Here is a 14,251-nt window from a genome sequence, read left to right as displayed (position 1 = left end):
GGGAAAAAAAAAATGGTTTAAATGTCATTTCCAAATACAAGCTGCAAAGAGAAAACAGCTCATAAAAAGACGGTGAGTGTTAGGGAGAGCAGAAGGGGACAGACTGATGTTTTCATCACAAGAGAAGTGAAGGTGAGGGATCAGCCACGGTGCTGATGCTCATCAGCCCACAGCGCCTTCTGGACCAGGGTTTTGACAGAACAGGTGGTTGCCTGAGGCAGGAAAATAGTGAGGGGCTGTTTGTTGTCTGAGCACAACAGTGGGCTGAGAAGGGAAGACATTTACCAGGTGCCTGTTTGGGTAGAAATCTCCCCGTGGCCTTCACCTGCCAGGCACCCCCTGACTCCAGGGAAGGTGGTTCTGCCTGGGGCCTGGAGCTGCCAGTACCCACCACAGTCACCCTACACATGGGGGGACCCACCAGCAGTCAGAGGTGCAGAGCCCAGTGCCAGAGGCCAGGGAAAAAAAGGGTAATCTCTCTTCAGACCTTGGCTGGCTGATGAGACTCAGCAGGTTAGAGAGAGGCTCCAGGCTCCTGAACAGACACAGCACAGGAGAGAGATCCCAGCCTGCCCCTTCCCCCTCAAATACAAGATGTTTTACTTGGGGCAAGAATCAGAAACAGCTTCTCTGAGAGCAACCAAAGAACAGAGAGAGCAACAAAGAAAGTCAAATTTAAGGAGTACAGACCATTAGTTCCCAGTCTGCGTCGTTGATGAGCACCAAAATTCCTGGCCTCCTGCAGAACAGAGAGAAATAATTAGGATACAGGTCTGCTAAAAAGCTCCACAAACAGTTAAGAACAAGGGATGTCACAGCACAGATCACAAGCTGACTGCTTATAAAGCCAAAAAGGAATCCTAGCATGGAGGTGGAGCAGGTACAGTCTGTGCCCTTTCTACATCAAATAAAGGGGAGGCAGGAGCACTCCCAAAGCTCATTTGAATCGAAACGCACCATTCCCGAGGATGCTCCAGGATGATACATTTCCGTACGATGCAGAAGAGCCAGGTAATTAAAACCCACGCACGACAGTCGAGCGCAGAGAGCTCGATGTGAAGGTAGGGGAAGCTATTCCGGTGCCCCTACCACAGGCACTAAACACCTGGGATCCACTCCAAGCCCCTGATTCCGAGCAAAGGGATTCCCCTTCTTTGATCTTCGGTGTCCTGCAATTGTCTCTCCTGTTACCAGGGGACCTGGCACACGCTCCAGCTCACAAAGATCCGTGACGAATGTTAAACACCCCCAGCGCCACCCCGCAGTCAGGGATGGCTTGCACAGCTCACTCTGCTCCATTTCTCTTGCCTTCTTTCTTTTTTTTTTTTCCTCCTCGCCCCCCTCATCCTCCACGAGGCTGGCCCCATTTTGACAATAAAAATACATTTCCCAGAAGAATTATTTGTTGGCATTTCTCGGAGCGACTGCTTCAGTCCCAGTGATGTCAGCAGGGAACGGACAGACCTGCTAAAACTCCTGGAATTGAGGGTACAGGCACTACGCTGCTCCAGCTGACATCAGAGACAAGGTCTACGTGGCCCTGCTTCATGTTTAAGGTTTAAAGATTTAGGGTGAGAGCTGCAAAAGATGATCTCTGTGGACAGTGTGAGGTGTGGGTGGGACACCTCCCATTATCACTTTAGCAAATCCCATGTTTTCATGGTGATTGACTTACTTCTTGCAACCAACAGGGAAAAAATATCCTAAACCACGGGGATCAACAGAAAAATACAAGGAGGATTCGTAACAGTTGTACTTACACAGATTCCCCTTGCATAAATAATTCTGGTCGTTCTTTCAACATATTCTGTTTGATCCACTTGAGCAGGTTTCTGATATCCCCTGGAAGGAGAAAGGACAGGGTTTACAAACTGCCTGATGGCTCCTGGTGATGCAGAGCAAAGTAATTGTTTATCCAGAAAGAGCAGATGAGGAACATGCAGGATGGGTGGGGATAGCTGCAAAGAAACCACCTAACAGGATAGTCCCCCAGCAGCCTCCCACAGGCAGTCCTGTCCCAGGGGAGCCCAGGGCTCTGCCCCAAACCCCACAGTCTGGCACAAGAGGTTTCCTCAAGAAAACTCATCCCTCAAAGAATGGATTCAGCACCAATCCAGCAGCAGACCCCCAATGTTCAGATCTCTTTAACACATCCCATATCCTGTGCATTCTGTTATCGCCCAACAAATTATGTCTAATTGTCTGTGTGCTTAATTAGATTTAAAAAGTCCAAACAAGCAACCCTAAGAACCTGAAAAGAGCAAAGACAGACACTATCAGCACCAAAACCAGCACGAACTCTTGGAGGCATGAGCTCTGGGGCCCAAACTCGTCCATGACTACGCACTAAACACACGTGCAGCCACTGGCCAGTCATATTTTGGACACTTGCAGCATCCCTCAGCATCACACCTGCTGCCATGGAGTGTTCCCCACGCTGTGCCTGCTACCTCCTTCTACACTTGGTGCTTAGAGCTTCTTTATTAAAGCTCAGCCTTTATCTTTCCATTTCAGTAGGTGACAGGAAGAATTTGTCTTCATGTAAAAGGAGGAGGAGACACTGCTGGTGGGTTTTTATAGTATCAATTTGACTTTGTGAGGGAAAAACAATTTCTTTAGTGATAGCATCAGTTAATTTCCTATTGGAGAGGTGAGAAGAGACAGAAGGGAGGGGGGAATAATCTGTTACAGGGTTTAGAGAAGCTGACAAATTGCAATGTGGAGTTCTCCTGCATTTGCCTCTGTATTTCACCGTTCCACAAACCACTTCATCATTCCGAATCCACAATCAGTTATTCTCCCGGGGCTCCTTTAAACAGCCTTTTGAAAGCCCCAAAAGAGTTTTGTTTGTTTTTGAGATGCAAGGAAGCTTTTTGAAGACACAAATCCACCAGTGAGGGCTGGAGCCCTGCTCCAAGACAAGCAGGGATGGCAGGATGGGTTTCCAGGTCTGTCTCACGTGCAGTAAGCTTGCCATAGTCACAAGGAACCTTTCCACATGTGTTTCTCTGAGCTAAACTCACTCTGTGTACCATTCCCTGTGTGTTTGCTTCATGACCAGTGAAAATAAATGTGTGTGTAGTGGCTTGACTCAGCCCAGGCCTTACTCCAGGATTTTATGGGATCATGGATGTTACCCAGAGCAGAGCTGGGGTTCTTCCAAGTAACATCACCCCCTTTGCTTCTGCCACACCAAGGATTAACAGCCCTGGTGTAGGCAAGTGCACATCAATGGGCAATGGGGATATGTCCATCTGCAGCAGATGGGGGCCTCTTTTCCTGGGGAGAGAGGGATGGGGATGCTCTGAGATTCCCTGTGTTTCTCCTGCTTTCCCAGGGCATCGGTGCCTCCAGTCTGTCCCCAGTACCCCAGTTCCACCACAGGGCTGCCTCCGAGCACAACAGCTATTGCTGCCTCCGAGCACTGGATCGCCCTGATCAGGTCAAAAAGAGCTGCTTTGTGCCTTAAAACTGCCTGGTGAGCTGGATCACCTGCCTGGGGCCAACCCACGACTCCCCTGTAATGGTATGTAGTTAAGAGCACAAAATAGACCATTTTCTGCCTCTTTTCTTAGCAATGTGCACCGGGGACAGTGAGAGCCGCTCAGAAGGTGTGTGTATATACATATATATATATATACATATATATATATATATACACATAGATGCACATATATTTTATATATATATACACACACCCACCACAGTGGTCCATCAGCCACCAAAACAAGAGTTAACCATATCTGCCTTCCCCTGAAAAATGCTGCTGCAACGTCAAGCCCTCAGGATCCCACACCCAAAAGGCTCCCGCTCTCCATCACCAAGAAATGAAAGCAGGAGAGGAAGGAAGATGGAGAGGAGCCTTCAGGAGGAGGAGGGGGGTGTGAAGGGGACACCAGCCCCACCGCAGCATCGCCCGCGAGCTGTTTCATATTTATGCACTTGCAGCAGGGCACACAACAATGAGCTGTGCCATATACCATTCTCCTTGCGTGGAATAAGCAGCCCTTTCCTCTGGGACCTTTCAGGAGAGATCATTTAAACAGAAACACGCTGCACCAGCTGGATAAAAGACAGCCACCTAGAAGCAGCCTGGACGGAGGGGCGAGAGGACTGATTTATTCGAGGCTGAGCTGGAAGACTCCCTCACCCCATCTCCTTCCATAATAAATGTTATTTTCAGCCCCACCTGAGCCTACATTCATTTACTCCTACCCAGAGGTCACGTACACACATACTGAAAAATTTAGACAGCAGGAAAAAAAAAACCCCTGATACCCCTGTACATGCCTTCCCCCCTCCAAAAGGCACAAAAATTGAGACCCTTTCTCCACAGACAACCTTAAGACATAATACTTTCATCTGCTTTATCAGCACTGAATTTTTTCACCCACCTTCATGTCTCTACGTTCTGTACACCAATATTACTAGAGCGAATCAATTATAAGGGATGACAAATGACCACAGCCACACCAAAACCATCTCCCACAAGTAAGATATTGAAAAGGAACAAGATTACTTGCATTGCAAGGGGTCTGGGGAGAAGCCATCTTGCAGCTCAGCGCCTCAAACAGCAGTGCTGATCAACAGCTCAGGCCTCTCTATATTCTCATGATGGAAATAGTAAGAGGTAAGTTACAGCACAACTGCTTATCTCTTACAGTTGACATACATAGGATATTTTCTTTCTGATAGTATGCTACAGGTCTAACAGGTTCCCAGCTCCCTGGGCCAAGGATTTGCTGTGCAAATAGCAGGTCCTCTACAGATGACATAGAAGGAAGGAAAAAATCTCAGCCTGGTCAGGCATCACATTCACTGACAAGTTAAACCATCATCACAATGCATTGATTTCACACTTGTGTTGGTTTGAAGCTGGTCCCCATCACAGAACAGAGGTGTTTGCTATTGGCAGGAGCACAGTTGTACTACAGGTGCTGCCATTTGGCTGCAAAACCCACTGTGCATTTTGGCTCAGCAGGGAGGTTCAGGTGAGAGCTGAGACAGTACAGCATTTTGCTCCAGTATCACCAACTCAAGCCCAGCTCATCCCAGTAAGGACATATTTTTATCTGCTGCATGGTCTTAATGAAATCCTTTTGGCAGCCCACTTGATTTCACTCACAGCAAACAAATATCCACACCAAAAAACGTCCTCTAATTCTCATTAACTGTCCTCACCCTTGGCAGCATGACCAGAGGAGCAAGACTGAACTGGCCCAGGATGCTGAAATATTCTCAAACTGCAAAGGAACGACTGAAGCACATGGTAGGAAATCCCTGTCTTATTTGTATACACAGACAGCTTCTGTTGCCTGTGCTAACAGTACATCAACTCCCCCCCTCCAAATTCTCAGGAAAAAATAATCTAAAGTTAATTAAAAAAAAAAAAAAAAGAAAAAACGACAAACGTTTGGGAAAACTGCTTAGTTCAAGTGCACAGATGGGAGCTCAAGCCCACAATATATGCAGAAAACAAATCACCCAGTGAAACACAGCGCTCAGGAAAACGAGGTGACACAAAGTCATTGCCTTGTCACACAGGCAGACGGGATGCAGGAACTGCAGCGAGCACATACAGAACCCAACAGCCTCGGCTCCTTTTCAGCCCAGCTGCACCACAAACACTCCTGGATGTGGCAGACAGAACTGCACAGTCTGCTCTGCCCTCCTGAGAATCCTCCAAGGCCTGATCTTCTGCATTACCCCAACTGTTCCTTCATGAAGAATCTGCTTGAGCTTCCTATGGCACAGGAAAGCATCTAAGACTCCATTTTAGCACTGCCTGGAACAAGAGCCAGGGTTCATTTGCACCCTCAAAGCCAGGGCTGAAATCCATAGATCTTTCCCAGCTCAATAAAACCTCCTGGGCCTGACAGATTCATCAGTGATAACTCAGCAAGGAGGGCACTTGCAGAGGGAAACCAGGTGCCTTGAATAAGAAACACGAAGCTGGGTGTTGCGCTAGAAGGATCTCACACTGAACTGGTAAATGCGCAGACTCAAAGAAGGATTTTGTGCAACTGTGATACCAGTTGACACAGACACACAGCTCTTGGCTCCTTGGGAGCTGCACAGGTCACTGGCAGATTCACACACACACACAACAACCAAACACTTTAAAATCCACATTCAAACCCACACAGCGCACGCAGTGCCTCGAAGGGCATCCAGAAGGAGTAATTACACCCATATTCTTGTCTTGGTTGAAGAACCAGGATTATTTCAGGGAAATAGGGGAACCCTATAAAGGCTGAACCATGGAAAATTCCCTTCTGGTCTGCAATAAATAAGATATATGCAGCACTGGTCACTAAGGGGTCAGTGCTGCCAGAGCACAGCGCTTTCCCGGCCGCCTTGCGGATCCCTCCCTGTGGGGTACCATTTCTTTGACCCAGAATAAGATCATTTATCATACTGACCATGGCTGAGCTCCAATTTGCTGAGGTCACTAACTCTGGACGAGCGCTGCTCCACCCACATTCTCAGCCACCGGCCTGTAACCATGACAAAGCCCCTTCCCTGCCGCTCCTCTGCCATTATTCCCCCTGCCTGCATGGAAATGTATGGAAAGACAATTTGTATGCCCCTTTCCCTGCTTAAGCAGCCTGTTTTTAAAACAGACAAACCAGCTCCCAATACCTGCTGTCCCTCTAGGTGCACGACTTCTCTTTTGGGTCTTAGGACCCTCCAGGAATCTGCTCCCTAAAAGAGCTCAAAACCTGATCTAATGGATCCTTCTGACTCCTGCAGTCTCCCATCTGATATGCAAATCATTCTATGAAGCAGACCATGGTGTGCCATAAACTGCAGAAGAAGACCTGGAATAGCTGATGTGAATGGAGTCACAGGCAAATGGGTTTGGTACTACACAGAGTGAGCAGCCAGGCAAAATTCTGCAGCAAGAGGAAAATCCATTTTGTCTGACAAGTGCACAAGCCAATCCTGCCACACACTGGAATGGGCAGTGATTTAAGTACTAGGGAAGAAATTAGGGGGTAACTACAGCCAGGCATAAGAGAATCCCAATGGTTGCTCTCATCTGTTCTTGTCTGCTTTAAACTAAGGTCTTGGCTTGTCTAATTTTAAATTGTTTTATGACATCTTTTTTCTTGCTTCTCAGCTAAAAGAGCAACACTCTTCTTCATTTTCTTGTGTCCACAAAATGGGAAGGGATCACAGAGGTCTTTCACAGCCTTCCTGTTAGCAGTGAAGACTCAGATCCCAGCTATCACCCAGCAATTCTCAGCCCAGAGGTTTTAATCACAACGCTCATGAGCTGGAGAGGAGCTGCTTGGGATCTTCTGCTCCCCACAGATTGCTGGTAGGAGAACACAAGTTCAAGAGATCTCCAATTCCACCGCTAGCCAGCAGCAAGCCTCCAGATCCATCAGCTCCCACGAAAAAAAAAGCAGCTCCGAGCTGATTCTCAGGGTAAACCTAATCCCTACTCATTTCCAAAGTCAGAGCATCTAATCCTGTAACACCCAACGCTATTGTCACTTCAGGCTCCCCAATAAATGCCAGTGCACCAAACTGTCTCTTTTAATTAGGATCACAGATCACTAGTGCTGGCCCAGGGTCTTGCCTCTCCTTCAAAATTGTCAAAGGAAGGAACAGAGAGAGCCTCAAAGACCATCGTCCCCGCAGCCAAGTACCAGCCTGGGGATCGCACACATTAAAAAACACATCTCCTTAACAGGTCCTGGGATTTTATTCCTCTGCCAGTGCAGAATTTTTCTCAACAAAAGACCATCCTGAGCCTTGCCTGCTCTGATTTCAAGAGGCTTGAGCAGTGTAGACTTGCTACCAAACCCCAAGGAGACTGTGCCATGGTCTAATAGTTTTTGCAGTCAGGAATCTTCTGCTAATGCACTAAACTCCCATTTCTTCATTCCTCCCAATCAATCTATGCTAGATGATATTGCATCACCCTGGCTATAATCTGTCCTTCCCAATGATAAAGGAGATATCCCACCTCATCACTTTTCTATTCATTTATCCTGTTTAACCTTGAATGTTACTGGTTAATTTTTTTTTAAGCTCTCAAGAAGACAATTCAGAGAATGCACTGCTAACCACTGGCACAAAGCTCAGCCAAAACCCAGCAAACTGAAATTTCCCCTCTCTTCTGTTTTCTGGTTTCTGAGTTTTATGTGTGCACACAGGCACTGGGGGGTTAAAAAGGGAAACCTTTTTGCTATTACAAGATACTACACGGAGCTCATGTGAGACCCCAGACCACAGAGGAAGGTGGCTGCTCCTGCCAGCATGCAGAGGGATTCCCTGGCAGCCTGGCACTGCCCTGCACACAGCCAGCACGGCCGAGGGAATCCCCTGGGCTGGGCTATCCCTGGCACTGCCAGCTGGATCAGAAAATGCCTTGAAGTCAACTCCTTGCCCCCCTCCCAGCCTGGCTGGTGGTTGGTGTCCCCTGTGGCTGCTGGATGAGTCAGTGTCTCAGCTCGGCTCAGGAACTGCCATGATTTTATTCCTCTAAATACGGAAATCGCCTCTCGCTCTCGGGCTCAGATCTGCTTTGCTATTATTAGACTTTCATACAGGGCCAAGCACCATTAAACCGATTCCTGTCCACCCAAACCAGCCACCCCCACAGATACTCCAAGCCCCTCGGTCTCACTTGAAAGGGGAAAAGAAAGGGCCAGTGAGATGATCAGGGTGGAGGAGAGGGGGGTTAAGATTTACAAGTGAATGGAGGTAAGAATGGAGCAGTTTGTGGGATAAAGGGGCTGCGGAGGGAGCTTTACAGATGTGCAGAGGGACGGCGGCTCATTGTTTAATTAAGCAGAAAGTGGCTCTTTTGAAAAGCAATTTTGCACAGGAGCTCTGAGCTCAGCAAACAACTCCTGTGAGTGAGGGCAGGAGGAGAAAGGAACAGCTGGCCCGGAGCCGTGTGAACCGCATGCTAAGCGGTTTAAAGGGCCCGGATCCTCCTCCCCAGCCCTGCTCCGCTGCCACCCTCTGAACAGCGCTGTCAGCACAGCAAATCCCACCGAGAGAAAAGAGGGAGCGCAGGGGGGGTGGCACGGAGGGGTTATCCTGCTAGGTGTCCACACTGCAATACAGCGGCTGGGAAGGAGGGTGTAACAGCCAGGCTTTGTTATCCCAGGGATTTGGTCACACACAAGAGCTGGTTTCTCAGTGCTTGGGAAGATCCTTCCACAATGAGTTGGGATGAACTGATCCAGTAATGTGGCTCCACGGCCTCCCGGGAGGGTGCTGGGGCTGCTTCTGCGAGGACGAGCGTTTGTTTCCCTGTTCCCTGGGAAGGGATTCGTGGTCTCCCTGGGACAGGGACCCGCAGCCAGGACGGCTGCACACGTGGCAGGGACTGCTCCATCCCGAAGTGGTAGCCCTGCGGCACCACACCGGGCTCTGTGCTGCAAACACACTGCTGGATCCTGCAGGAGCAGCCAGAACCCAGGATCCAGCCTGAGCTCCCACCTTATGTCCCCTTCCCTTGCCACCAGATCTATAATTTCCTGGCTAAGAGAGATGCAAGAGTAGGATGCACAAGCAGGGGACTAACCTGAATCCTTTGAGAGCTGTGAGTGCCACACACTGTGGTTAAAAAGATTTGACTGCATGAAGTTTTCCATAGAGCTATGGGGTTTTTTTTCTCATCATTCTTCTAATAAGCCTCTGCATCACCCAATATATTTTTATTCTTTCTTTGGAGCAAGTTTTAAAATGTTAGGAATAATAAACAGAGCAATAAAAGCATTCCAGAATATTAATGACTTAACTACAATCTACTATGTAGCAATAGCACTGGGCACTTACAACCAACACCAACTGCTACTCCTGATTTTACACGTTGTTTTGGCACAGCACCCCAGTCAACTCTGAACATGTGCCATGTTGTATTTTTTAAGCCACTCTGCCTGTATCACAGGCCTGATCTCTTGAGATCCCCAGGCTCTTTCCTGAGAAGATGAATGCTCCCAAGTCCCCAGCAGTCCTCCATGCTGGGCAGAACAAGGCCCCTGGAAAGCAAAGCTCTTGAGGAGCAGACCATGCTCTTCTCTACAGGGATTCAACTTAAACAGCACTTGGCAGATTATTTTCATTTTCCCGCTTAAAAAAAAAAAATCTGATTATCAGTGGGCTTTTTTCCCTGGGGTTTTGGTAAGAGAAACCGCAAACAATTACCAAAACACACTGATTAATAATTTATCCTTCCAGACTTGTAAGTGCCAAAACACAGTGTGAATTCATGATTAGCCCAGAAGACCCGAGCGAGCACTGCTGAAACTGGTCACTGCTGCTCCAAAAACACAAGTCTCACCACTGATGCCACAGGAGAAGCTGGAATTCAAAGGCCTGCAAGCAGCCTGCAGCACAAGTGCCAGAGACTTTACACACAGCCCCAGCCTCTGGATGCAACATCCAGTAGACAGCACAGCCAGAGGGGTTTTGTAAACACTCTTCATCAGCATGATGCTGCTGAGCTAAACCTGCAATGACTACAAGGGTTAAACAATGCCAGTGACTTCCTACCCTCCCAACAGCATCCATGCAACCATGGCCAAGACAAATCCACCACTGTGAGTCCCAGCGAGGTGGAGGAAGGAGCTCTGGCATCCCTTGCAGAGCAGTCATACAATGATCTATTTGATTACTGAAGCACTTGGTTAAATTACTGTGGCTTGTTTCAGGAGGAGGCTGCCAAATACATTTTCAGTTTTTAATCTAGGGTTTCTCTCTTTTATGCTCCATTGTCTCTAATAGCCTCTTAGATGCTTGAAAATAAAGTTGATTTCCCTGCCAATTTAATCCTCTCTCTATGTGACAAATATCGTTATTCCCCCAGCTGCTTTCTCCCACACACTGTTTTCATGCAGAAGAAGCCAACAGGGCATAATGCCTTTAGATCCTCTAACAGCATTATCAGTGAGATCATCAGAATAGCCAGCAATTTGGGGTAAGATTCTTGTCTCACTTGAGGTCTTCTTTCTGCAACAGCTCCACAAGATTACACAGGACTACACAAAGTGTGGCTTAGTTAGATCTGCTGGCCTATGCACATACACCACACCTTTTCAGGTTCCTAGTTGGCAGCAACTTCAACATGCAGGCTGAGGCAGCTCTGCTTTGGAAATAAAGAATTGCTGTTCAACTGATATTAGGATACAAAAAGCCCCTTGGATAATAAAAATAGGTCCCGCCACACGGCTGTACCCCTTGTGGCTTGCTCTTGTCCCATTTGCAGCTTCCTTCCTTCTGCCTTTCCTAATCCCTCCAGGAGTCCACCTCCAGGCATCACAAAAGGACAGAGAATCCAATCTTCTTGAAAAAAGTTAACTGGATCTGGAACCCACCTACTTTCCACCTACTGCCCGTTACCAGGAAAAGAGAAATGATCCCAAATGATCAACCAACGTTATCACTCAGAGAACATTGACTGCCCCTGTCAACTATGGAGCACAGCTTGTTTTATCATGTAAATATATGTAGGTATTTCTTCATATAATTTTCTACCTCCCCCCACCTCTGGGATATATTTAAAAATGCCTAAACAATTAAAATATTGCTGTGCCCAATGTCCCAGAGAGAAGCAGCTACTCTGCAAAAAGGAGGACAAAGACAAAAATAACCTAGAGAGAAAGGAAGAGTAGGTAAGAGAGGCCAAAATGGCCAAAAATAAGCTTGGCAGATAATGAAATCACTTAAAATGGGGTTAGAAGTGCAGGTGTTCAAGCAGTGTTCATGCTACAGGTCTTTCCCTGGAGTACTCAGTGATGGACATTCAGGGTAAGCAACAGGATGTGCTGAGCAGAACTAAGCTGTTTTATTTCTCTAATCATTGCAATTCTGGCTGCAGCAAGGAACATGCTATACATATATACATATATATATATATATATATGTTTATTTACACAGAGATAGGTGAATTAAACTTTCTTAGTGTGAACCAGGGAAATACACGGCATTAGGAACAACATAAAATCACACAGACTTACCAAATTTCCTATTCACATGTTTTTTATGTGATTCTATTGATTCCTCACCACTACAACATAATGGTCTTCTGGAAATGTTATGAGGGGTGTCTCCAGCAGTCTGTTACTGTCAGACATTACCCCACATGTTCCTGCCTCATCCCTGTGCTGGAAAACATGGTAGCAGGAAAAGCTGGGAGCAATAATGCGCTAGAGGAATCTGGAATGAATCACTGGAGATCTTGAGTTTGAACCCTGAGACTGAGACAGACCTTCAGGGAGAGATTTATCCTTTAGGATAAACTCAGATCCTAGTGAAGTCCACAGAAGTCTTTGCAGCAGCTTCAATGGGAATGGATCAGGCCACAAACAGTTGCACTGCTGACAATCATGGGGCTAGAAGAATCATTTTTTGGTATTAATACCCTCCCTTCCCCTGGCAGAAATAAACATCTCCTGTAATAATCCCTTCTTCCTGAGTATCTGATCATGGTTTGAACACCACCAAGGCAGTGGGTGTTACTGGGTATTTTAAATTTACAGAGCCCTGAAGAAAATTACGCTCTATCCCCCAAGTTTATAAACCAACTAAATGAGTGTTTTAGCATTTCTTCACTACCTTCCATTTAAGGATCTTAAGTGCTTTAACAGTGCTGGAATTTAATGTTGAACTCTCTTGTGATACATGAAAGTATCACTACAACCTCACTAGCAACAGGGGAAAGTTAAGCAACATGACTAAACTCACAAAGCAAATCAGCATCAGGTCATGTTTCTGGAGCCTCAGTCCCCGTCCTTACCCACAAGATAACACAATATTCCAGTGCTCCTAATTATATTTGAATTACACGTACTTATGTCCAAGCATCAAAAGCACTTCTACCAATCTCTAATTACTTCCAGGCACAGCAAGAAGATTTCAGGCCTGGAGGTTCCCAGCACACAGATTATGGTATTAGCCATTCATGAGATATTAGTTAACATTCCCTGATGTTCTGTATTATTTCAGTTTATAATCCCACTCAAATATCACAAAGCAGTGCTATCTAGGTGGAAGAATTCAGAACATACCTGTGGCAAAATTACATTGCCACTGAAGTATGCACACACAAGTGAGTTAGTGCAGCACTGCTCAGAATTGATATAAAATTATTATCTATACTTGAAAGTCAAATAAGTAGATAAAATAAATTTATGTTGCACTGCTACACTCCCCCCACATATCTATACACTACATACACACACACATACATATATATACATATGTGCCTTTTGGAAATCTCAGAACGGGCAGGGAAAAACAATGAGAGAAGAGGTTATTGGTAGTTTCAAGTACCAAGCAAGACAGACACAGACTTGATGGAAACATCCAGAAGCTGTTGTCTATCCAGGAGGAGGGAGGCAAGACTTAAGGAAGGACTCAATTCCCAAGTGCTTAGAGGACAAGGAAAGATGCTCAGACTTTGAGGACCAACCCTTGTTTTCCAAGCTACCCAATCACTGCACGTCTGAAAGAGCTTTTAAAACACTTTGATCCTCATTGCCAACTAGAAGTGCTGTACAAACCAGCTTTGTTTCATCTGTTGTCATCCTTTCAAGTTATCCAGCAGGTTCTGATACTCACAAGGCTCTGGTTGACAGGGTAAAGTCACCTGATGCTTTTTGACACCATCGAACAAGAGTTCTGCACCACCTCTGAAATAAAAACAATGAACCACTGAGATTTTGCTTTATTGTCAGAAGGGAGACAGTACAAAAGAGGCGATTTACATAGATGGCACAGCAGAGAAAACAAATGACACAGACTATATTTAGCACAGGATTCCCTTTGTCTTTTTTTTTTTCCCCCTGTCACAAACCACAAGTTCTTGGGGGGGAGCTGCCAGATCCCATCTCCAGCACATACAGGAGGCTCTGCTGTGGGCCAGGACCCCACAGTGCCAGGCATTATCCCAAAGGAACGGGAACATGGTTCCCATCTCCGAGTGCTCACAAACCTAAACAACATTCCAGCCACCACGTCACGTCCAATGTTGCTCATCCCTGACCTCTTTTAGCCAGAAGTCTCAAAAACTGAGCATCCCTCTGGGATAAATATTCCCCCAGTTTCCACTTGTGAACACAGGGAGAGAGGAAACGACTCACATGAGGTTACAGAGCAAGTCAGGGGAAGCAATCCCCGAGTCCTGGCAACCCTTTCTTGATCTATGAAGTGTTCCCGAGAGAGACTTGACTGGGGGAAGCGAGTGGAGAGGATGACAAGTTAAAATATAAATAAATAAATACAC

At 46.6% G+C, this 14,251-nt stretch overlaps 1 protein-coding gene across 1 annotated transcript in view; it reads right to left on the bottom strand.

Moving 5' to 3' along the window:
* URM1 (ubiquitin related modifier 1) overlaps nucleotides 1-14,251 on the bottom strand; it is a 35,293-nt gene that overhangs the window by 2,233 nt on the left and 18,809 nt on the right. Inside the window, exons 3-5 of the mRNA XM_051808120.1 lie at nucleotides 13,588-13,658; nucleotides 1,761-1,842; nucleotides 691-739 (exon numbers count right to left, since the gene is read on the bottom strand). Coding sequence (XP_051664080.1) covers nucleotides 691-739; nucleotides 1,761-1,842; nucleotides 13,588-13,658 — 202 coding nt within the window. The remainder of the gene's footprint in view (nucleotides 1-690; nucleotides 740-1,760; nucleotides 1,843-13,587; nucleotides 13,659-14,251) is intronic.

This window comes from Manacus candei, unplaced genomic scaffold (genome assembly GCF_025592945.1).
Source record: "Manacus candei isolate 608988 ecotype Guabito, Panama unplaced genomic scaffold, ASM2559294v1 h1tg000071l, whole genome shotgun sequence".
Lineage (NCBI taxonomy): Eukaryota > Metazoa > Chordata > Aves > Passeriformes > Pipridae > Manacus > Manacus candei.
The sequence above is the reverse complement of the archived record's forward strand: the minus strand, read 5'-3'. Positions and strand labels throughout refer to the sequence as shown.